The 24,064-nt window shown below is 37.1% G+C and overlaps 1 protein-coding gene across 5 annotated transcripts in view; it reads left to right on the plus strand.

The window, feature by feature from the left end:
- Window positions 1–2,172: 2,172 nt before the first annotated feature.
- Window positions 2,173–24,064, plus strand: part of prkd1 (protein kinase D1) — a 48,992-nt gene continuing 27,100 nt past the window's right edge. For 3 of the 5 annotated variants that reach the window (XM_056767644.1, XM_056767648.1, XM_056767646.1), the window contains exons 1-2: window positions 2,173–2,345; window positions 6,657–6,759. In XM_056767644.1, coding sequence (XP_056623622.1) covers window positions 2,281–2,345; window positions 6,657–6,759 — 168 coding nt within the window. In that variant the 5' untranslated portion in view covers window positions 2,173–2,280. Of the gene's footprint in view, window positions 2,346–6,656; window positions 6,760–17,442; window positions 17,941–24,064 lie in introns of those variants that run through there. The other 2 variants (XM_056767645.1, XM_056767647.1) reach the window with 1 other exon arrangement.

Consider the following 24,064-nt stretch of genomic DNA (forward strand, 5'->3'; position numbering starts at 1 on the left):
AATACTTTAATACTGATTTATTCTATAATCATAATAAATAATAGTTTGATTGTGATTTTTAAAATCCTTCAATCCACTTTATGGACTAAACAACGAAAAAATATAGTGCTATAAAATTCACATTTTGTTAGCAAAGGATGCATTTTTACACATGATCTACTTTATTTATGCATAGATACATCCATAGGCAGGGAATAAGACTTTTTTTTGAAAAACAAACACTACAGTATGTTTTCCTATGTCTGGCTACTGTATATCTAAAAGCCACCATCTCTGGGTTGACCGGCCTCTGACACCTTCTGTCAATCACAAGTGCTATATTAAGTGCCATAGTGACAAATGGCAATGTAACACTTTACAGCATCTCTATTTACACTGGTACTGTACTTTAGGACCGGCAGGCTTTCACATACAATGTCAAATACCAACATGTTTATAAATATTTGGTGAACACGATGACCACAAACAACAAATCCTTAGCTTATGTCCTCAAAATTAACTGATTTATTTACAAGATTTATGGATTACCTTGAAACAAGGTTTATGTAAACTGTTCACATACAGGTGACAGATCATCGCTCATTAATTTAATCCATGCATTTCTTTGGTTCATAAAGAGATTCAGCCAATCCAAACACTGATTTACAGTCTAAATATCATTCATACCATCTAATTGGATCAAACACAATGACCTACGACATTGCGTAGACCACTTTCCACTAGGTAATAACTGACCATTAAGCTAATTTATTTTCAAACAAGAGCTCGAGCCATGAGATATATCCGATCACTAGTGGGCATTTGCTTTGCTTAGATATCATGTCCACTTTATCCACGTCCGCTCATCCAGCAAACCTCAGTCACGCAATTGTACTTGCCATAGGGAAGAAATCCCAAGGGCTGCTAACACGTACAAATAGTTTTTCCACTTTTCATTCCACATGAATACATATCAGAGCACTCACCTCAATAACACACATTCAAATGTCCACTCGTACATTGTTGTGATGTAAGCATTTTCACATGTGAATTGTTTTCAATGTGTACATGCCCAGGTGTGAATTACAATTCCCATTTGACTTTGCAGATATTGATTGTTCTTTACTCATCTGTGTTATAAGTGCGAACAGAGGAACAGAGTTTAACAGACAGAGTGATCTGTCAAAATGAGGTTCCGGCACTTTGACAAAGACTATATTCTTTGAAATGTGAAGCTTTGAACGCCAAAGCACTATTTTACCCAAAAATATTTAGCAGTCTATGAGCTGGATTACGATCTCTTTTAATTACACATTTTCAGTGGTCATGAGTCGAGATCAGATGTCAAATCAAAAGCATCCCTCTCTGAAATTGGGGTTGAGACAAAAAATACACAACTTAGGTATACAGCGCCTCCTAGCAGACAGTTTGGTGGCATAAAGAAATGTGTATCCTCTATGCAACACAAATCTTTCAAATTTTTCTTTTTTAATCATTACATCACTTCACAACTGATAAAACTGTTAATGCAGTATCTTTTATGATTTCAGTCACTGATTTCAAGAGGATAGATTTTCCATCAACGCATGCTATGCCTCATTTCGTCTGTAGATGGCAGTGCTCAATAAAGTTTCATCCCCTTCACCGATTTCAGTCTTTTTTTGCAGGAGAAACCTAATTATACACATTCCTTTTGAAACCACAGCTCTTGACACATTAATATATCATCAAAATATTTTTCGCTCATTAATATGACTTGTTTGTGCTACTGCTTACTAATATCTTGTGTTGTTAACATGCCTATTAGAAAAGGCATTTGGATTAAATTTGATTTTACATAAGGCAAAACTCACTTGTCAATTAGCCTGTGACTGCATAGGTGTTTTAGACAAATAAAAACAAGTTAACAAACACGCCGCCGTGGCATTTGAGGCTAATTCAGACCAGACATTCACTTCTCTTGCAGTTTGACTGTATTTATGCATCAAGGTGGTGAAATTAATGTTTTAGAGGCCTTTTTACAGCATCAATTCTTCCCCGGGGGGTTTATTTTCTTACCTTTTATCGTACCCGAACGGCGACCCCGCGCATGAGGCCAACGAATGTCATTAAACGTGGTAAAGAAAGAGCGGGAAAAAGCGAGCGTGAGAAGGGCGGAAACTGTGAGGGGAAACGAGAATTGCTGTGAACTAGCTGTTGAGAATAACGTTAAATAAATTCTTTATTGTTGACTTTCAGAGACATTGCACATGTGAAACGGCGTAACGTGTAAGATTCATACTTTAATTTCACAGTCATTTTATGGATGAATGGCGCATTAGCTTCAGCAATTATTTTGTTCTAAGTAGTTCACCTAGGCCTGTTTGGTAAGTTAACCTCACGACTACAATGTCTCTGTCTTGACTTTCAAGGTGTATTTTGTTTATAGATTTATTTATAGGTAATTATTATTGTTATGGACTAAGCTAAAGCTAGGCTATAGACCTTTATTATTGTATGTCAAAGAAAGCATCACCATAGCAACATCGCAAAACATCAACTACTGCTGTCTGCAAAGTAATAGAGACAGTGATGATTGCACGCACACACATCCCGCAAAGGTTTGTTTCTGTCGAGATTTGTTGTTGGTCCTCTCCTGTGTTGTTTGGCAGTTGCACTGTACATTTTACGGCATTGTTTGTCTCACTCATTGTCTTCATCACACTCACAGATGCTGCGCGGTGTGTTCGTGTGTGTGCACGAGCGTGAGTGTGTGTTACTTGCGGTTTTTAAACTGTTTTAAAAACGTGTGATTTGATGGACAGTTGTTTGTCCACATCAGAAAATAACACTGCTTGTTTTGCATGATCTCCACATCAGATTTTAAACGTCTGCCTTCATTGCGTGAAGCCCAGGGGAAAAAATCTCTTGTGTTTACTGATTTACATTATACGCCTAAGCCAACAACGACCAAATAGCTGCTGGTAAAGATGTTTCTTTTAAAGTACATTTTTGCGAGGCGAGAAAGGTACAGAAAGATTGATGCATGGCATTGAGTATTTACAGCGACGTGAGTGTATGTTTGTGTGTACGATCTGTGTGTGTGTGTGTGTGCTGTTTTGGAACAGAGATCCCACTGTGCTAAATGACCTGTGACTGAAGTCTTTCATGTCAACCCATGATTCACACTGAGCCCCCACGTCACGGCGAACACACATGCTCAAAATGTAGACTTCCTACTGACGCCATACTACGGCCTACGAGGGCATACGCTTACTCCTACACCCGCACGCAAGCTGAGCGCACATCAAAAATATTGTGATTCAGTATTGCTCGCACACATTTCCCTCAATGCATACAATTCATTGCGTTTAGGAAGTGATGTGTCGTGCGAAATGATTACTATTTTGTTCCACCTCTCCGTTGTTTTGTTTTATTGGTACAGAAAGTGAAGGCGGACTCCAAACAAACAAACAGCAAAAGAGAAAAAAGCTTATTGTGCCAGCAAGTCTCCCAGAGATGCAGTAAATGAGACATGTGACTGGTTAATCCTCGCTGACACTACAAACCTGAATAAAAACACAACATCCCAAAATCTCTGTCCTCTCGTTTACATCAAACAGAGTAGTGTTGCCAAATTCTACGCTCTTCTACTACATTAAACAGCAACATGGTTTTTTTATTAAGTCCCCTTTCCTTTTCTCTCACCATCTGTTAAATCATGGGGGAAAGGGGGAAAAGTTGGGAATTAACAAGTTTCCACATGTTGCAGGTGAAAGTGGCACAATTTTTAATTATACCTGGACTCGTCTAATTCCAAATACTTAATATAACAAATGGCAAATCAGCTCCTGGCTGCTCCCCGGATAATTGGGACTCGTTGTACTCCGAGTTTCTTTAGCGTCTGCTACATTAATTAACGCTGCAATGAACTCAGCCACAATATGTTCTGTATTTGTTCAAATTGATTCCCCTGGTAGCGTCTGTGAAAGGTGGGAAAGCGCAGGACTACGAGGCACCAACCTGAGCTTCATTAGTTCAGCTCACAACCCACTCGGCCTGCCACTTCTCCTGTTGAGCTCTCTAGCTCACATATACACAGTTTATGTTTGTGCTCTGGTGGTGGTGTAGTGCTGACCAAGCTCTGCTTTCTCAACTGTCTTAGTGGATAAAGTGGCATAGCTAATGTGCGGGTAAAAGAAATGGCCTCTAGGAAGTCACTGATTTAAAAAAAAACCATCTAGAGTGTAATCTAAGAGCAGTATGCTGGAGAAGCAGATATTGCAAGTTTTTTTTCAATCCAATTGTTTTTGTTTTTATCCAATTAAATTCTATAATGAATTACATGCAGTGTGTTAAATGATCTAGTAAGGCTTATTAAATATTTCTCCTTTGTGGTAAAACCCAAGATACATGCTTATCTTTGTATGTAATAGGCCTTAATGAAAATAAAAACTGAAGTACTTGCCTTTGCAGAATAAAGGATTTATTAAAGGCATAGTTCACCCCAAAATGAAAATTCTATCATAATTTACAGTCTCCAGTCATTTTATTGTTTCGCTGAATCTTTCTGCTTTAAGAGAAGATATTTGGTAGAATGTTTGTAACCAAACAGTTCTAGGGCACCATTGACTTCCAAAGTAGGAAACAAAACTAGTATTGTAGTCAATGGTGCCCCAGAATTTGGTTTCTTGCATTATTCTAAATATCTTATGAATTTATAGAATTGTTCGCTGGTCATTACAAGAATGTATTATCTTACAGTTATTTATTGCATACTACTAAGGCAGAAAAATGAAATTGTTAGTTGGATATAACCCATCCCCCATTTTCTTTTTCTTTTCTCGTCAATTTCTCTCTCTCTATCTCACCACACACCTAGAATAATTATCCTGATCTGTGGTTGAGATTGTCCTTCAGTCTACCAGCAATGTCTGCATTAATGGCCTCTCTTTCCCTCCTCTGAAGCCTCTCTACCTTTTTTGGATTAATTTCAGCGATCCATTCTTTCTCGTTCTCCCTCTAAGAGGATTGCAGAGAGAAGGCTGATGTACGCCCACACGCAAATCTCCTGTCTCCTCCCTTACGCTTTACAATGAGAGATAATGGTTAAGAGACAGGATTTTGAAAATGAATGGCTTTATATTCCATAAACACATTAAAATTAGTTCTCTTTTTGTGTGTGTGTGTGTGTGTGTTAGTGTGTCTAGTGTGACGACAGGGTATGTGAAACAGAAAATAAAGAGAATGAGAGAGAAAGAAAGAAGATCTACTGTGTCTGAGTGTTTTATTAATGTTTGTTTTTTTAAAAGCCCAAATCCCAAAATATACAGAAAGGCACCTATAGCACTCCTTCATTTTTACATTTATACACACCATTATAACACCAATGTTTCGCAGAGATTTTATTTTTGTTTGTGTCAAGAAAAATGTTATAGTCTCATAATTTTCTAAAACAAAATATCATCACTGTATTGAATAGACACTTCTGCGACATTTGTCTCAACTAATTTCCAGCATTGGCTGAATTTTAAAACACGATTATTGCATAATCGATACAGCAAGAACATTATAAACCTATGAGTAAGATTTTATAAATAGAACAGTGTTTTTATTACTAATCTTTCACACATGTATAATTAAGAATTAAAGATGTCTCTGTTTTGATAAAATATGCGCTATACAAACAAATGTGAACTGATCTAAATTACATTCCGTTGGATCGAATGTAATTTATGAATTAAAGTTATGCTATTTTATTTGCTAATGAAATGGACTCTGCATTATGCATTATGCGACTCTGCGACTTGCATTATGATTGTTTCCAATGATGTTTTTTCATTTGATCACAATCTTATTTGGAAAGAAGTTTTGTAGTTATCAAAACTTGTGGTTGTCATGGAGTGCTTTATGAATTTTTCAAAACGCAATCAACTTCAGGAAAATTTTATGAAGATGGAGCAGCTGCATATCTGACACAATATTTGTATGCTAATTTGCTTTGATATAATCCATTCTGTAACTGAAAATGTGTCTGTTGGTTGTGCACTACTTTTAAAACAACTCACGTAACAGACAAAACTATCTGTAAATCAGTAAAACAGAATCCTCTAAGGAAGGAAGGAATTCGCTAACAATTATCTACAGTACAGGATATACAAATCAAATCACAACATATTCTGTAAACTGTAAAAATGTATTTATTATTTTATTTTCATCATGTTCTACATTCTTTTGATTTTCCAATTTCAACTTTGTGGTGACAAAAAAAGATTAACGACCTTATTGCATGTTACAGCATCCATTAACATAAGCTTCCAGTTTTAGTATTATGACTTTTTAACTGTGCAGATTCGTTGTGGCAGCTTAAATATCCTGTAATTTGATTTTAATAATCATTTTTGTATTTGCTTTGAGTCAAGCTTCGAATATCTATTTCTTGTATTTATCTCTAAGCATTATTTTGGTAACCATGCCATTGTTTATTGGTTTAAACAGCTTGTGACAGTAATTCTACTTTGTTTGGAGAACAAGCAAACCAATGAATACTTGTAGTTAGTTGACCCCCCAACACCAGATGTTAGGTGAATTTTAATATTTGATCGATTCACATGTTTTTAACTGATGAAGTGAAGTTGACGCCATTGTTACTGTTTATTGCTAAAAGCCAAAGTTTATGAATACATGTGCACTGACAGGGGGACCGACCAATCACAACAGCCTGAGAAGCAGAAGCTTGCTGATTTGGTATGGGTGGGACATCTTCACACTCTAAGCGGCGAACCAATCACGACAGACAAGGTCAGCTTTACCAATCAGAGCGTTTCAGAACGCGTTAGGCGTTTCTCTTTAAAGAGATTTGAAGAAATCCAGTTGTTTTGTCAAAAGAGGGACAGCGGTGAACAGTAAATTTGAAATATGTGAAATATAAAGCGTTTTTATCTAATTAGAAACATGAACATCCATTGTTAAACACCCAAAAATAAATAATCAACGCCTCAAAAACAGCAAAGAAATGCTCCTTTTTGTGGGAGTGGCCTGATTAAGACAGCGAGACTCCACCCTGATGGTGTTTGCACATTTGTATATATAAATATAAGTAAATGAAGCTGGACGAGGTGACGAAATTTGCGTGAAAGTGTATAAGTAGTGCAGGGGTGTCTGTGAGGACATGACAGAAGATGAATAATCAAAATATAAGAACTGTGTTAAAATAAATATATCTTTGAGCTGTTTTTCTGTCTCTGCCACTATCACATCCACACGCACGCAGTCTCCTCAGCTAGTTGTAGGGATGCTTTTCTGACGACGTGCAGTATGTGTGAGGCACATGTTACGCAAACATTGCCAGCATACCACCATTTTATTGGTAAACAACAAAACTCAGTTTGGTCAATAAATGATCCGTGGGCGCAGCACCGAACTCAGGAAAGCCTCAGTGCTCCCTCAGGAGTGCTCTGCTGCTTTTGCGTCTTTTGTTCAACATTTCTCCAATAAATAACTACTCTTTAATGAGCCTCTTTTTTGGCGGCCATGCGTTTCCAGACATTCGCAGCCAAATGTCTTTTGTTATTTACAGCAGCTATTTTCATGCACGCCTGGCGTCGTCGATGTAAAATAACAGTAATTGCTGGATCGTTTGCAGGTTGTTTAGCTTGTGTACCGAGCCAGATGAGAACAGTTAATGAGCACAGCTTCCAGCGGCAATTAGTGAAGCAGTCGTGTACATCACAGATGATTTGCAATTAGCTAGCTACATATTATATACACTATGCCGGGAGTGCGCCAGGCGCTTTGGTGTGTGTTTGTTACTAAGGGGGGTTCGATTGGCAGGGTAGAAAGCTGTATGGAGACATGAAGGGGCCAAAGGACGATATGGTGGCGAATATTCACACCTATTCCTCATGGGAGACCTGTGCTTGAGGACATTTGGCCCCGCCCACTTTATTCCTCTTTACATTGTTAATTGCCATAATGGACTGATTCAGAGACCAAAATTATTCTTATTTGTGTTACATTTGGATATGAAGCTCGTTACAACAATATTGCATGTGTGCTAATGCCAAGTCACCGTGTGTGGTGCACAACGGAGAATAAACATGTCCTGTGGTATCAAGTACTTATGCTGTTCTTATAGTTGGGTCATTATAATAGCAATCTAGTAGAATCTAGAAAAATGACTCCATACGGGTAACATAATAACACGTCTACTCATTCTTTAGCAGAACGCTAGTTTGTGTAGAAGAGTGGCGGCATGGATTGTGCACAACGCGGTGTGTTATTATGGGTTCTTATTTGAAGGCAATTTGTTCTGTGATAAAACATGGAGATGAATTCAGTCTCCTATAGAAGGAGCATATATGTAAAGAGAGCCAGCATGTTCACGGTTTTTAATAGTGTCGTGCATAGGAGGGGCGGGAAATCACTTTTGAGGTTTCTTGTGTGACATCATACAGCACCCTCTGTGATATTTGGTAAGACTGTCAGGTCCTCTGACAGACACGCCAGATGGCTATGTGTGTGTTTGACGGAGTGTCTGTATGTGTGTGGGGATTATTTCATTGTTGTTGCACTCCAGGATAGCAGAAACGTTGACACCTTTTAGCTGCTAGAGTTCAATCTTTAAAACATTAACATATTACGAGAAATGCAGAAACAAAATATCAGTGTGAAGACCGACATCTCTGGTGTGCGCAGATTTTAATTTATCTAATGGTTGTCTTTTTTAGCAGATCGTTTTGTCATCCGGGTTGAAATAATGCAAGTGCAACTTTTATATTTGATCTCACTACAACGTATTGTTGAGGAACATTCTTTGTTATGTTTATATCACTGTGATCTGACCTCATAGGGGTTTATTATTTATAAACTGAAACATACATTCTGAGCAATCTGCAGAAGTCTTCAACTACTTTGTATATGGTGTCCTATATACATCTCAAGAGCTAACACTGACAGTGAGAGATATATAATGTTAAAGTCAAAATCTGTTTTCTCCACTAAGGCATCTACCATCTATTGGACTTTTTTTACTACAGTAAATGGGAATATATGATGTGTATTTACTGCATATTTTCCGATATCTGACAGAAAACGTGCTGATGTTTGTTTCCCAGCTGGGGCAGAGGAAGGGAGAAATTGAAAACAGTGGGTTGTGTTGGGCATGTGAATACGGTTTCATATCTCCATGACAGGACATGTAAAAATGGCCACTGGGTGACAGATTTAGCAAATTCAGATTAATTAAACCACTAAATATGACACTGCAATGAGCATACTGCTGAACCAAAGATGCATTTTCAAAAGCTAATACATCAGATGCAAAAGTATTTGGAAAAAAAGGAAAAGAACTTTGGTACACCATTCTATTTTCCCTAAACACATATTGCGCTTCAAAGTTTTATATAACCCACTCATAAACAGCTCATTATATAGCAAAAACAGACACATGGGCCACTTTCTCTGCCCTCAAACAGCTAGTTTTCTTCCCACAAACATTATCTTTAGCGTGTGACATCAACAAAGGTTTCATTCTCTAGCATCTGAGTACATCAGCAAGAAAATATAATTGTTTATGAAACGACTGTAAATCTCAATTATGTTTGACATAGATGAATGAAAAGCGTGGAGTACTACATATATTTATATATAATAATCGTAACCAGTTTTCTTTTTTCTCATTTGCATGCATCACAAAAATAATAATAATAATTGTTTATAAAAAAGACTATTAAATAAAACATCCTGAAAGAGTAACAAAACAATGCAAACATTAAAAAAGGGTAAGTAGACGGTTTCAGCAGCAACAACATAAACAAACATTAAGTGTCCCAAACAAACCTCTGGTAGACCTCCGCAAAGATTTAATAACTTTTGAGTAGTTTTAATTAAACTCATTTAATAAAAAAAAAGAATGATAGAATAAATTAAATAGAAAATATATTGTTCTGTGTCTAATTTAACAACGACAGAAAGTAAACTTCGGGCCAGGCGTGTGTACCTGATGAAAGCGTCAAGTATTTGGATGTCCCTGCAGGCACAGTCGGTTTAATTATCAAGAGATGTATACTCCATTACAGGAAAACTACACTTAAGGGAAAAATAAAATTTGTGCCTCAAAACTTGTGATAGAAACCCCAAAGAGCCCAGCAATCACTTGAAAGAACTACTGTATAGAGTTTAGAAGCTGAGAATGGAGTAAATATGCAGCAGTCCACCATATTAAGTGCTTTGCCTACCGTGTAGCTTTTACAGCAGTGTGTCACAAAAGAAGCCATTATTGAAAAAGTGGTTTTTAAAGCACAAACACTGACCAAGTTGTGATCTGCTTTTTAGCCAAATTCAAAGTGATACATAAGGTGCAAATACAACACTAGACTGGTCACACCTCGAAAAAAAAAAAAACATACAATGAAGTAGCATCAAGAAGCTACTTGTCCTTAGTACAGACTGAGCCTCTTATTGAAACGATATATTGATGCCGTAAAATACACAGAAATAGAACCTAAAAAGAGAACCTGATTTAAAAACAAAATGCTTGAGAGACATTTCCGTACAAGATAATACTGCTAGTGATAGGGCTTGTTGTTCAAAGAATGAAAAAGTGAAATTCCCTTGGCACTATTTAAATTCAAAGTGTGCAAACGTCACTCAACTAGTATGAATAAACTGACTAATCTTCTTAGAAGAATGACCTTAAATGTTATTTCAAAAGACGTGACAACCTTGAAAAAGCGGCTCAATGAAATGTTAAAATGTATGTGGTCATTTTTTATGCTATATGTGACATTTTTGAGCTTTGAAACAGAAATATCACATGGTAAAAAAAAATTAATCTAAGAATTATAATTCAGTACATTGAGAGAATTACTAAGCATACTTTTGCGGGGCACTTCATGTGGCCTATAGACATTCCTTGACAAAATATTATGACAGAAACGCCTCTGGAGAGCAGGTACAAATGAAACACTTTTAAAATATGCTTCTTTTATATTCATGCATTTTTATTAGAGCCACCCGCAAGTTACTGGCTAAAGGTCTGAACGGTTTTACAAGACATAATTACAAAATCCACGGTCTGACATTTAGTCAATAGAGCTGTTTTGTTACGCCAGACCAAAGCATGACCAACACGTAACCTAAACAAACAACTCCACTCATTTGTAGAAAAGCGGACGACTTGTCAGGGGACCGCCAATAGAAAGGCCAGATCCTGGGTGTTCAATTTACAGGTTTGAAACTGTAGATTAATGCAGTCTCCCGGGAGTCTATTATCAAGTGTACTCATACATGCAACAGTGACCGCCATCCGCCCTAAATCCAGCCACACCCTGTACCCAATTAGGACTGTCCCTGGTGATTGGGCAAGGGGAGGGCCTGCTGAGGTCTGCCCCGTGCTAACAAGATGGGTGACAACCGAGTCATTAGCGGCCTGTGACTGTAGAACTAGTGATATGAGCCATTAGGGCACGATATCAGTCCCCTTCAAGTCCCAACTGAACGCAGGCTTTGCTTCCAGAGTCCCTGCCTGCCTCCGCAAGCCAATTAAAGTTGTTATTGGGAGACACAAAATAATTAAAGGTGCACTTTGTTGTTTTTTATTTGGGGTGCTGAGGGACCGCCCCTGGCAGTGTTGCAATATGTTTTCTGATGTTTGCTTTTCAATTTCCCAGTTAAGTATCAAAAATAAGCCCTGGCCAGCATAACGAAGAAGCCGTTCCTCATATGAGGCTGTTGTAATCACGTCAACTATTTGCATACTGCCACAGTTGTGTTTCGTCATGATGTTCTAAAGAAATGCCGATTGTTGAAAAAATCATGAGAAATGGAGGCGCAAAAGGCTCCATCTTATGCACATATTAATTATTCATCGACAGTTGAAATCACTATTGTATATTTAATATAGCATGACACATTTCATGCATATGTGCATTTGAATACTTTGTAGATACAGTATATGACTGTATATAGTGATTTTCTGTGGAATCTTTTATTACAAAACAGTTAAATAAAGGCTTTACTTTTTTAATCATAGTAATATTTATTTAATTTGTATGATAAGAAAAATAGAAAGGACAAATAAATGTAACATGCTTTTTTGAATAAACATATTTTTGTGAACATTTTGTAAACAAAATATTCAACACACAGGTGTACTCTGTTTTTATATTTACAGTTGTTTTGCTGTCATGTTTAGTATACAATAGAGTGATTCTGGTGCATTTAAATATATCTTATATTCTTTTATGCAACTATATTTTAATCTAAGCACCCATTGGGTTTATCATGCATGTATTATAATTCTTATAGATTTATGATTGCTCTGCAGAGGGCTCTGTGACTCTACATCTGTGTCACACAGCAAACTTGTTTGTGAGCACACTTTTACCATCAGACGATTCCCAGGGCCTCAAATTAAATGTCCCGTAGGCTCCATATGTAGACATGAGACAGAACAACAAGAAAATACACAACATATGCAAAACACATACAGTGCACACAAACAAACATGCCTAAAAATAGACAAATACATTACAAACAATGTGCCACATCATTATGCTTAAAACAATGGCACACCTAAACAAATACAAACAAACATTAAAGCACGTTTTACATTAACAATAAATAAATAAAATAGCTCAATAAGCTCAACTAGTCGAGCATGGTGCTACAGCAACATCAACATGTAGGCTTTGATTTCCATAAATGGAAAGAAACCTTCAATTCCCATTAAATTTTAATGTAATTTAATTGAATTTACTGTCAGTTGCTTTGGTTAAAGCATTTGCCAATGGCAGAAATGACAAATTTACACATAAAAAAGCAATAGTTTTGTTGAACTTTAAAGGCATATTGGTTCTCTAAACATAAAAATAACAACATTTCAAGGGCATGAATTTCCCTCACCTATATCTTTTCTACCAATCAACATCTCAGTTAAACGCTTCACAACACAATAGACTGAATATGTGCAGGCCCAACCCAAAACACTTTACTTCACACATCTATCGGGGTATTGGCATTTACATACCCTGTTATATATGCTTCCTATTGTTATTTGAATTTCACCCAGCAAAACTACAACATTCTAAACAGGACCTTTTTACAAAGTCCTCAGACGTGTCATTACAGAAAAGGCGTCTTCGCTGTGGGGATTTAAATCGCTGCCAAAGTCACAATCACAATGAATATAAAACAAACGGAATCAGCCAAAAGCATGAAGACTTTTTGCTCAAGGAGCTCTCCAGATATTTAATATGTGTCCCTGTTGACCACACACTAAATAAACAAAAAAGTTTGTTCTGGAACGAGTTCTTATTGCCAATCTCATTCACAATATTATCACCCCAAAACCAAGAACTCCTAATGGTGTATTAAATGAAATCCATTTAATCCTGTAGCTCAACCGAGACTATGGGTTTGATTCACATTGAATTCTTATAGCCATTGAAGGAATAGTTCACCTTTAAAATGAAAATCTGTCATTATTTACCACACCCTCTTGTCTTTTCAAACCTTTATGACATTCTTTCTTCTGCAGAACATAGAAAAGTATATTTAGAAAAATGTTGGTAAACGGTTGGTCCCAATTGACTGGCATTGGCTTTAGGTCAATACTATAGAAGTCAATGGGGATCAACGGTTTTGGGTTACCTACCTTCTTTTGTTTTTTGCAAAAGAAAGAAAATCACACAGGTTTAAAAAAGACAACGTGGTGAGTAAATGATGACAGAATTGTTATTTTAACTATTCCTTTAAACAGCTCGAATTTACTATAGCTTTGGTTAAAGGCGTCTGCCAAATACAGAAATATAATTGAAATTAATGTTGCATTTCCCTGCAAATCTTACACACTTTTATGGAATAAACATACATCTAATTCCAAATCATTCAAACTGTACGATTTTTTTGGCTTTTTAGATGGAAAGCTAATGAATAAGAACAATTGGTCAGTGAATGAACAGCTGAATGAAATTGATCACTCTTAGAGGATGCAGTGGCTGAAGAGGTCCACAAAAGATGGGTGATGGGTGGTTCTTGTTAAACAACAACTTTGCATCAGATGTGCTTATTTTCCTTTTATGCACCCACTTCAACCCTTTAATTTCCAAAATGGGTTAATTCGGGATCTCTGTTTTGTATGTTTACAGGGTATAACATGATAAGGCTTTTCTTGAATGTTATTTCACGGCAGATACAATTCAGAGATTAAATACAGACCTGGTTCTGGTCACATGATCAACGCAAAAAGACTTGCCATGTTCATAGAAGAAACAATATTTGTAAAACATACAATTTCGATCGTTGCTAGAAATGTACTCATGTTTAAAGCTGTATTGTGCACAGCACATACCTAACAGAACCCAAACCACAACATCTAATACCCCAAGATGCTCCATCTGACATTACCAGTATCAGTCAAAACCTCCATGTTACAAAAAGGCTTGATGGAGCAGCCACTCCACTCTCCGTAATTATAAATATAGATATTTTACCCATCAGTCACATGAGCACTGAGGATGTAATGGGCGTTGAGTTAATTGCTGAGTGAGCCACAGCAAGAGAAAGAGAGAGAGAGAGAGAGAGGGAGAGAGAGAGACACTAAACGGGGTACTAAACTGAAAACTGTCATTTCTGCCAAGCCCCTAATCATTTATTCTCCATTTTCAACCATGTTACTAAAACTCTTTCCCACTTATTACATAAATTGCAATTAGAAATTATCATGACATGTTGCTGGGGGTCCTGACCTGTAATGACTCCTAACACAGAGAAACCTTATTATCTGTCAAGAGGTGCTTTGGCATATGCCATTGACTGGCAGCGTTTCCCGCTTTTTCTGTTTGACATGCTCAGATAATCTTTTGACTTTCTGTCTTCTGTAATTTAGACTTATTTCAGAAAGATTATTTTACAGACTTATGGGTGGAATAATTTTAGTCCCCTTTGTCAAATGAGAAATTGCACATTGGGAAGAGTTTCGGCATCAAACAAGAACCGATGCGAACGGAAAGGTCAGTCACCTGAAACGCAGGCAGTGTGAGGGATGTTTGTGTCACTTTAACAAAATCCTGTGCTGCGGTTGATACTTGTTTGTCTTTCGAAGTCCCAAAGGGGGCAGAATTAAATGTAAAACAGAGAAATAATTAAAAAGGACTAGACTAATAATAGGTCTTGGAAAGAAAGAAACTTTTCTTTTAGTACATGCAAATACTTAACTCTGGTGACAAAAAATTTATATTCAGGACGATAATCATGCACCAGATTTTTAAGAGGACATTTTAATCAACTGCAAAAAGGAATCTTCAAACATGTGGCACAGCACAGTTATCATGGAAATGCCACTTACTCTCGAGTGCCCATTCAAACTATTACAGTTAAGAAAAAACACTACTGCCTCCAGTGTTCGTTTGAAGAACTGTTTTATGTACTGTTGAGTTTAGCATTTAAATAAATGCATAAAACAAAAAAAGACATTGTTACCTGAACCAACAGTACTAATTCCAACGATTCAACTGATTTTTTCAAGACACAACCATATCATCCTCATAAAATTGACTGTGTTGGAGTAAGTTGACAATACAAATTCTGCCACAATGCATGTCAATATTTGGGGGTAAAATTTCAGTGTGGATCTGCTTCGACCTAAAACCAGCAGTCTTAGTAGTGATCCGTCTGATTGAACAGAATGATATTAGTGGCCTTCTGTCTCTTACTACAGCAGTGTTCAGCACACAGTTGCACTATGCGTGGGAGGCGAGCATCAGCTGGCCTCTCTCCTAGCAACTACAAGTCCTTGAGCCCTTCTGTTTACGAAATGCCGGCACAAATAGAGGTACAGTATACATGAACACAGTTGGCCCACTCAAACCTGGTCACATATTTTCATCCTTGTGTGTACATTTCAATAGGTTTGAGGTTTGGGTCTGTCCTAATGCGCATCTTTCTGCACTATTATAGTATAAATAGTGTGAGTGTTAGTACGAAATGTCTGACACGTTTGATTTCTGTTTAGATGTTGGTAATGGTGGTAACATGTGAAATTAAGTAGCTGTTTATATAGTATACATTAAAAATCATGTTAAAATCATTGAACATCATGTTACAGCTTCAGTCCCTTAAACTATATATACATATATATATATATATATATATACAGGTACTGATGCTAATGTAAGCTTTTTAAAATGTTTAAAAAAAACTGTTTTTGATTCCTATGAAAACCTTTTGTTGTTTAAAACAACATCTTTTGGGATGTTAAAACTGAATACCTTAAAAACACTGATACAAAGACTATTCAAAAACTATATACTGTATATCATATTTCGGTCTAGAGGAAAGGTTTAGACTCTATTGCAGCTTTTATTGGTCGAGAACCACCCAAGAGGCCATCTGATTGACATTTAAAGCAACAATCACAGTTCAGCTTAGTTTGGTGGAGTGCTAAGAAACGCAACTCTCAATTCACTTAATCAAATCAACTTCAACGACTGTTTCCAGTTTTGTGTGCCATAAAGAAGGTTTCATCAGATGCTCGCGTCTAGCCCGAAGTGAACTTCCTGTCTGTGTTTGGTTATAATACAACCATCTATTTCATATTTAATTTACACTAATATTAAATTGTAATCATAATTTATTGTATATGAATTGCATTAAATTACATTAAAACTACTCAACAGTTATTGATCCTTTGGGGAGCTCTAGCGGAAGTTAAGTTTGTGCCACTAATGTTTGTTTATGTTGTTGCCGCTGAAACCGTCTATACATCAGACATTCAGACATCAGTATGACATCTGAGACTTAGGATCACCCCCTTGACCACCGAGGATAGTTCCTCAATAATTTAAGGTCCAGTTTGACTTGTGTGTCCTCATTAGTGTGAATACTGTACTCCACTGGAGACAAAAGCTTTCATAAAATAAAGTTAAGATTACAAGGAATATCTGCATTATCACCTACAGCAGACTGCCAACACCTGGCACCTACAGCTCTTCTAAAAATGAATCATAACCACAATTGTCTCATAATATTATATTTTTATAATATTAGTGGTCACTATTACCATTGCTTGCAATTGACCAGTGACTTTAATAACCATATGGGGACCAGAATAATGGGGAGGGCTCTTTTAACTTGGGACAGTAAAGCTCTGAACACCTTAGCAACAGCAAACCAACCCTGTGCCAACACTGCCAACCATGAACATAGGGTTTATGGTGCCAACTACAAACCACCTACAACATGACTGCACATGTGTTCAAAAGAAAAGGTAACAGTCTAGTTGTTACAATATAGGCTAAACATCTTTGCTACATTGTTTAAGGAAAATACTGAAATAAATCTATTAGGATTTACACAAAGTACGTTCATTTCAATTTACTGTATATTTTCTAATGGAAATAAATAAAGCAAAAACAAATACGCTATATTGCAAAGTCAAAAGTATTAATCCATAGCATAGAAACTTTATCATTCGTATCTCCGTTCGCCATTGCAGCATCATTTGTGCCTCCGTGATGAAAGAAACAGCCAGGAGGCGGTGTTTTATCAGAGCCCAACATTAAACATATCTGACGTCTATATCTCCATCATCATCATCGCCTCTTAATGTCCAAATAACTCTTTGCGTTCCCGCGTCTCTATCGTTTTCCTTCAAATTCGTGCCTTTCGTCTTTTCCCCCATTAACGTCTTTAGGGACCTGAAGTTTGGCTCAGCTCGCGCAACCGGTGTGTGAACTCGTCGCGGCGCGCTGACCGATCAAACAGCCTCATTCGACCGCTGTCCAGACGTGATCGTTGTGACACCAGGGGATTCATATGAGCGTGCCTCCGGTAATCCGACCGCCGAGCCCCCTCCCGGGGTCGCAAGGCATTTCCTTCCAGATCCAGATCGGGTTGAGCCGGGAACCCGTCCTGCTGGACTCCGGCGAGTTCAGCCTGGCGCAGGTCCGAGAGATGGCATGCTCCATCGTGGACCAGAAGGTAACACTTTCCATAATCCTCATGTTTCATTCAGTGCCATTCACGTTATGAATGCCATGGCTGTAATTATGTCTTAAATAAGTTAATGTCGGAAGTTGAGATATAACTTTTACTTGACGCGTTTTAAAATAGCCTGATCGTGTTGCTCTGAATGTCAAGTTATAATGAACATGATTCTTGATCTAAATGTTGACTTTTGTGAATTTATAGATTTATATATGAGATATTTAAATGACACCCAACGATAGCACAGCTTTTTATATGGCCATTATTGATTCGGGAAAATCGAGTTTGTAGAACTCTGATAAAAAATCTAAAATGAGCATCAAACTTCCAACGCATTTTTCAATGAGATCAAACAATGGTAAAATGAATTAAAAATGAATTCTTGTCAGACTATATGATAATTCAGTAATAAAACACACTGGATTCATGAAGGCTTCTGCATTGTATTTTCCATTGACAGCGATGACGCCATGCTGACGTCAGGTTCTTATTCAACTAGTGCAGGGTTTGTAGCACACAGCACTGCGGGCCTGTTTATTATACAGTTTTGCCTTATTTTAATGGTGTCCAGATATCATGCCCAGAGGTTTGTTGTTTTCTTTTGTTTATACGTAGAAACACTTCACAGATCATATCTAATATAAATCATTATTTTGCATCACGTGATAACTTTTCGCCTGGTGTGGCCTTGTTTTAAACCTGAAAATTTTTATTGACATCAATGAACTAGCACAAATATGAGCAGTGAGCAGTGACGACAAGACTATATTTAGATGACAAAATACTCTTCACATTCATATTAAGGCCAACAGTATAAGTTACAAATTGATTTAAAGCAGCTGATTATAAATCAGAATAGTCTGTCGCCAGAGGTGAACTTTACCGATAACTATACTGGTTTCCACACCAAGATTGCAAATTTTAAATGTGCGACCAACATCAATGAATTTTTAAACATTGACCCAAAACTACTCAGCTGTTGTCCACTCACAACGCTGAAATGTCTTTCATGTTGTTTTTACGTTTAAAGAAAAAATGAATGCTAGACCTATCAAACAGACTATGTTATTTCTAAATATACACTGTTACATTGTTCCAGCTGGCTCATATTGTCGAAATTCTTGAAAATGCTCCTTGTTTATAACCAATTGTGTACCAGCAATAAAAAATATCTACCATATTTTAAGTTAATGTTGAGTAAAGAGTTTGGGTGAAGGATGGGGATCACCACATCGACTTATCTCATTTCAGCCCCAGTGACAGAAAGCCCCACCTAACCGTCTTTCCATATACATCTAATGTAATAGACCAGCGTGTGAACTCACAAGTACTTCATAAAGTTTTGCAAGTGTTCTGTGTGGCTTCATGTTCTCACAACAGCATAACACTATGATAACACAATAGACACATTGTCACCAACCCTTGACAAGCAACTTAGATGGCATCACCACACAGTTATAAATATATTTTAGCAAAAAGGCAGTTTTGTTTTATAAGCACCTGTGCTGTGACACATCACCAGAACGATAGCAGTACTTTTCCCTAAATATTACCCATTGTGCGTGTCTTGCAAAGTTTGCGACGAGGCACGAGGCGTTGACAACAACACAATTTGTCACCATTATCAAATCTTTTTACAATTTTTTTTCTCTCCCTCGCGACATTCCGGTTTATTTGGTGACACAAAGTGCACAGGTTGCAGTTTGTAGTGTTAAAATACGGAGCAGTATTTTGATAAGCATAATAACAACAAGCGTCATGTGACGCTTAACAAGAAACACCTTTTCTCTGGCTTGAAGTTGTCAGTATGTGTTTTTGTAAAACAAAAGTATGTGTTTAAAGTTGCTTAGAAGAAAAAAATCAGAATGAGAACAAATCTGTCTTTCAACGCCTTGCATACAGTATGTGTTCTCAGATAGAGAGGCTCTCCTGAGTTTAAGCACTCACAGCATTTAACACTTTAAATAGTTAATGTGAGATGTTGAACAAGTGTGTATGAAATAAAGGTGACTTTTTGCTGTGCAGGCATTCTGTGCTTGTATTGTTAAGTTGTATTTTTTGGAATGGGGTAGTGGTATGGGGAATACGTTTTGTTTAGCTTTTTGCGTAATTTATGCATTAAAATCAGTGTGAAACGGAAGTAGCGATTGTCTTTTTTCTGTATCGTGACGTATGTCAGAGTGAAACAACTTCTGAAATGAGTAAAAATGTCTGGCAGGACTTGATTTGTTCATCGAGTACTGAATGGATCGTTGAAAGTTTGCAATCAGTCAGTCATTGAACCCGCCTGAGACTCCATTGACTTTAGTTATTAAATTAAAGTTTTTGGTTAAAGATTACAAGAGCAAATGAATTAAAAAGTAATACAGATGTGCACAGATAAATAATTTATAATAAATACTGCAACACTGTGTAAAACAATTAGAATTATCATTTTTTAATGTCATGCTGATGTAATATTTCAATGTTTAAAAAAAATGACACATGTTAGCTTTAAAGTCTCAGCCAGTGAGTTGTTCAATCGCACAAGAGAAGACATGTCTCTTGAGATTGGAGGATCAAGAACAACCCTCACTCAGATCTCAGACAGGCCATGGAAGGTAGAGCAGGACTGCTTGACCATGAGCAAACTAAAGAGACTATTAGATAGTTACACCGTAATTCAATCCTCAAATATTTTAAAACACAGTGATGCTTAGTTTAACAGTGCGGAGAATAATAGATTTATATTTGAGGATGTGTTTGTATATGTTTTTTATGGAGGATCAAGAAATGAGGATATTTGCTACAGTGCAAACTGTTGCTCCACTTTGAGCAAGTTGTAACAGCAACCACATTGGGATTACAGGGTCAGACTGAGGGGGAAATGATTTAGCAGAGAGTGACATAAAATGGCATGTAGATTTGATAGCATTAGTGGCAAAAGGTCTTCACTAAATGGAGACATGTCCAAATGCTCCCTAGTCAAATTCTGAGAGACTTTCTGTCCTGACTTGGATTACTGCCTGATCTTCTATGATAAAATAACATATGGCAGGGGGTACTGTAGAACTATTCTGACTTAGAAATGGAAGGACTACACATCATTTACAACAGAAATATTGACGGATAAGTTCTCAGCTAAACTATATTTAAAAAAAAGATTAAATTACAAACTGTAATAAAATTATAGCTTTTTACAATCTAATTATTATTATAACTTTACCATCTTCTGAAACAACCTTCCTTTCCACATGCATTTAAAAACCAAAAATACAGATTTATATTCAACTATTGTCAGCATAACGCATGCGTGACCCCGGGTGCCCTGTAAATGCTCGGAAACTAACACTTTAGTCAGGAATATAGTTAAATAAAGTCTGTATTTATGGTAGTTTGCGCACAAAATGTATCGTCGTTGCTTTATATAATTAAAGCTGAACCACTGGAGTGACATCGACTATTTCAACGATGTCTTAACTCACTTTCAGCGCTTTGAAGTTTGGTTGCGTTGCAGTCTATGAGTCAGAAAGCTCCCGGACCGCTTTGAAACTATCTTAATTTACGTTCTAATGATAAATGGAGGTCCTAGAGTTGACGAAACGATTTTAGATTTTTAGGAGGAATGTCGCTTTAAGACATAAAAATGGGAGCTGGTATGATACTGTTGTTTCATTAATACGTAACAACTCCCTATAGCTAATAGAATGTTTGGGCATACCAACATGGCACTGCGGTGGCTTCAGTGTAATGACGTCATGAGCAATCCAGTCATTTTTATAGATCAGTGGGTGTATAGCAGACCATCCAGTCCATTTCAGTGGATAAAAATCAAGTGCTGCCCAAATGTTTTGTTATGTCTTGATTTATTTGGAAGTGTTTTTTTTTAAACACTAATTCTCTCCCCAGTCAGAACCTGTAATATATCCTACGCTAATACATAAGATGAATTTCTCACAACATTTGTGTAGCTTAATCAGCAGAGCAATGCAAAGGTTGTGGGTTCGAGTCCCAGTGAACTCATCAACTCAAAATTATACTTCGAGTGCCTTTTGGTGTAATTCTATATATGCATACAAAAAGAAGTGTGTAGAGAAAACTATTTTCACAGACACACTGTAAGACTGTAAAAACAAAACAAGCAACAAAGGGCAGAATTATGACCTGATCTTATAGGCAGTGAAAAGAAATAAAAACTCTTTACCATCTTCATTTCTTTCTCACATTGACAAAAGTCCTTAGTGCTATCAAGGGGCTGCCTAATAGACTGTGAATCCATTAGTGCTCTGGATTATCAGGCTTAATTAAAGTGATAGCGCCTTTGTTTGAAGTTTGCACCTTTTTGCATTACCGCTCTTCAAAGTGTTCTTATTAATCAGCGGGGCTGCCGCACTCTTCATGCTAAGCGCTAACCGATCCATTGCTCAGTCCATAACATAGACGTGGCTGGCAGATGAGCATGAGCTGATGAAGACTGCGCCAAAGAGCTGCTCGCGTTTGATGAGCGATTTCACGTCAGCCTAATGCATCCATCATAGGTCTGAAACGAGTAAAAAATTGATCGTTGTTGTCGCGTGGCTCTGTTTAATGGCACAGATCTTTGGCTTGGTTTACAATGGAGTCTTAAAAGACACCCGTATTTTTGCTATTCAGGTTGTTGAGATGAAATAGGCTCCATCTCGCGTGGAACTCCAAAAGATGTAGATATTAACGCAATTATGCATTTTAATGGTTTTGATATTATACAGGAATTATTGATATTAGCTTATATGGTCATCTCGGCGCTGGTCTTTCTGTGCGAGTCTTTCTTGTTGCTTGGCAACTGATTATGATTGCCTGTGAAGTACTTATCTGAGTGCCATTATGATGACGAGAGCCATGTGCGATGGGGTCACGCACTTGCAGACACACACACAGATGTACACACCCACACTTTGGTAAGAGATGAGAGCTACACACAGCCATTGTCGAGCAGCTGTTTTTGGAGAGTATTCAAAGAGCTGCTTTCATTACCATGAGAGACATCACGGTGTGTACGCGTGCATATGTGCGTGTGTGTCTTCTTTTGAAGGACCATGGCTTCATAGCCTCCCATTCATCTCAATTTTGCAACAACATGTGACAGCGCCACGAAGCACCCAGCCAATCGGCTCGCAAGGTAGCTAAACGTAGAAAGTGGATTTTTGTTGTTGTGTATGATTCTATGGCTCTAGGTAAATCAGGGCAAGTGTGTCTTGGGTAAGGTGGAGCTTCATATTTCATGGCATTGAGACGTGGACTTATGCTCTCCAGTGACGTGGCAACAGAACTAACAAAGAGTGATAACAAAGAAACATGTTAATTGCTTCCAGTAATGAAACAAAAACACTGGATGTTGTAATTGAAATGAATAAAAATATGTAGCGTTTGTCAGTTTACTGCAAGGTTACCTCATTTTCAGGGGCGTTGGTGGAGGGTTTGGAAAACACAATTATCTCCTCGGGAGAACGGTGCCAGGGTCTCACCGAGCGCAAACACAGTTATAGGGTTTGTTTGGGCTCTGATCACTATAGCTTTTCATTAATAGGCATCTATGCACTTGCAAAGGTAAATAGATGTCTAGCATACGTGCAGAACAACCAGGGATAAGCTTAGGTTAAACCTTAAAGAAACGATTAACTAAAAATAAACATTCTGTCATTATTTGTGACATTATTTTCTTAAATAGAAAAGGTGATATTTTGCTGAATGAAAGTGGATAGTGACCACAGTGGTTGTATTGTATGGAAAAAGAGATATTTTGGGCTATTTCCATTTGTAATATGGGTATGAAAGGACAAGAAGGTCAAATTTCACAAAATGGTTTTATTTTTTAACAATTGGTTAATGCATCAGCTAACATGAACTAACAATACTTCCACAGCATTATTAATCTCAGTTCATGTGAATTTTCATATTTACTAATTCATTTTTAAAATCAAAGATATAACTGTTAGCATTATTTAATGCACCATGAAGTAAATTGAATTTTTGTATTTACATGAACTAACATTAGCATTGTCACTTCATGTTTGTTAATGCATTTACTAATGTTAGCAAACACAACCTTATTGTTGAGTCTTACCATTATTTATTTGTGGTTTGAAATCATATGTGGGTG

The sequence above is a fragment of the Triplophysa dalaica genome, chromosome 15, assembly GCF_015846415.1.
Source record: "Triplophysa dalaica isolate WHDGS20190420 chromosome 15, ASM1584641v1, whole genome shotgun sequence".
NCBI classification, from domain to species: Eukaryota; Metazoa; Chordata; class Actinopteri; order Cypriniformes; family Nemacheilidae; genus Triplophysa; species Triplophysa dalaica.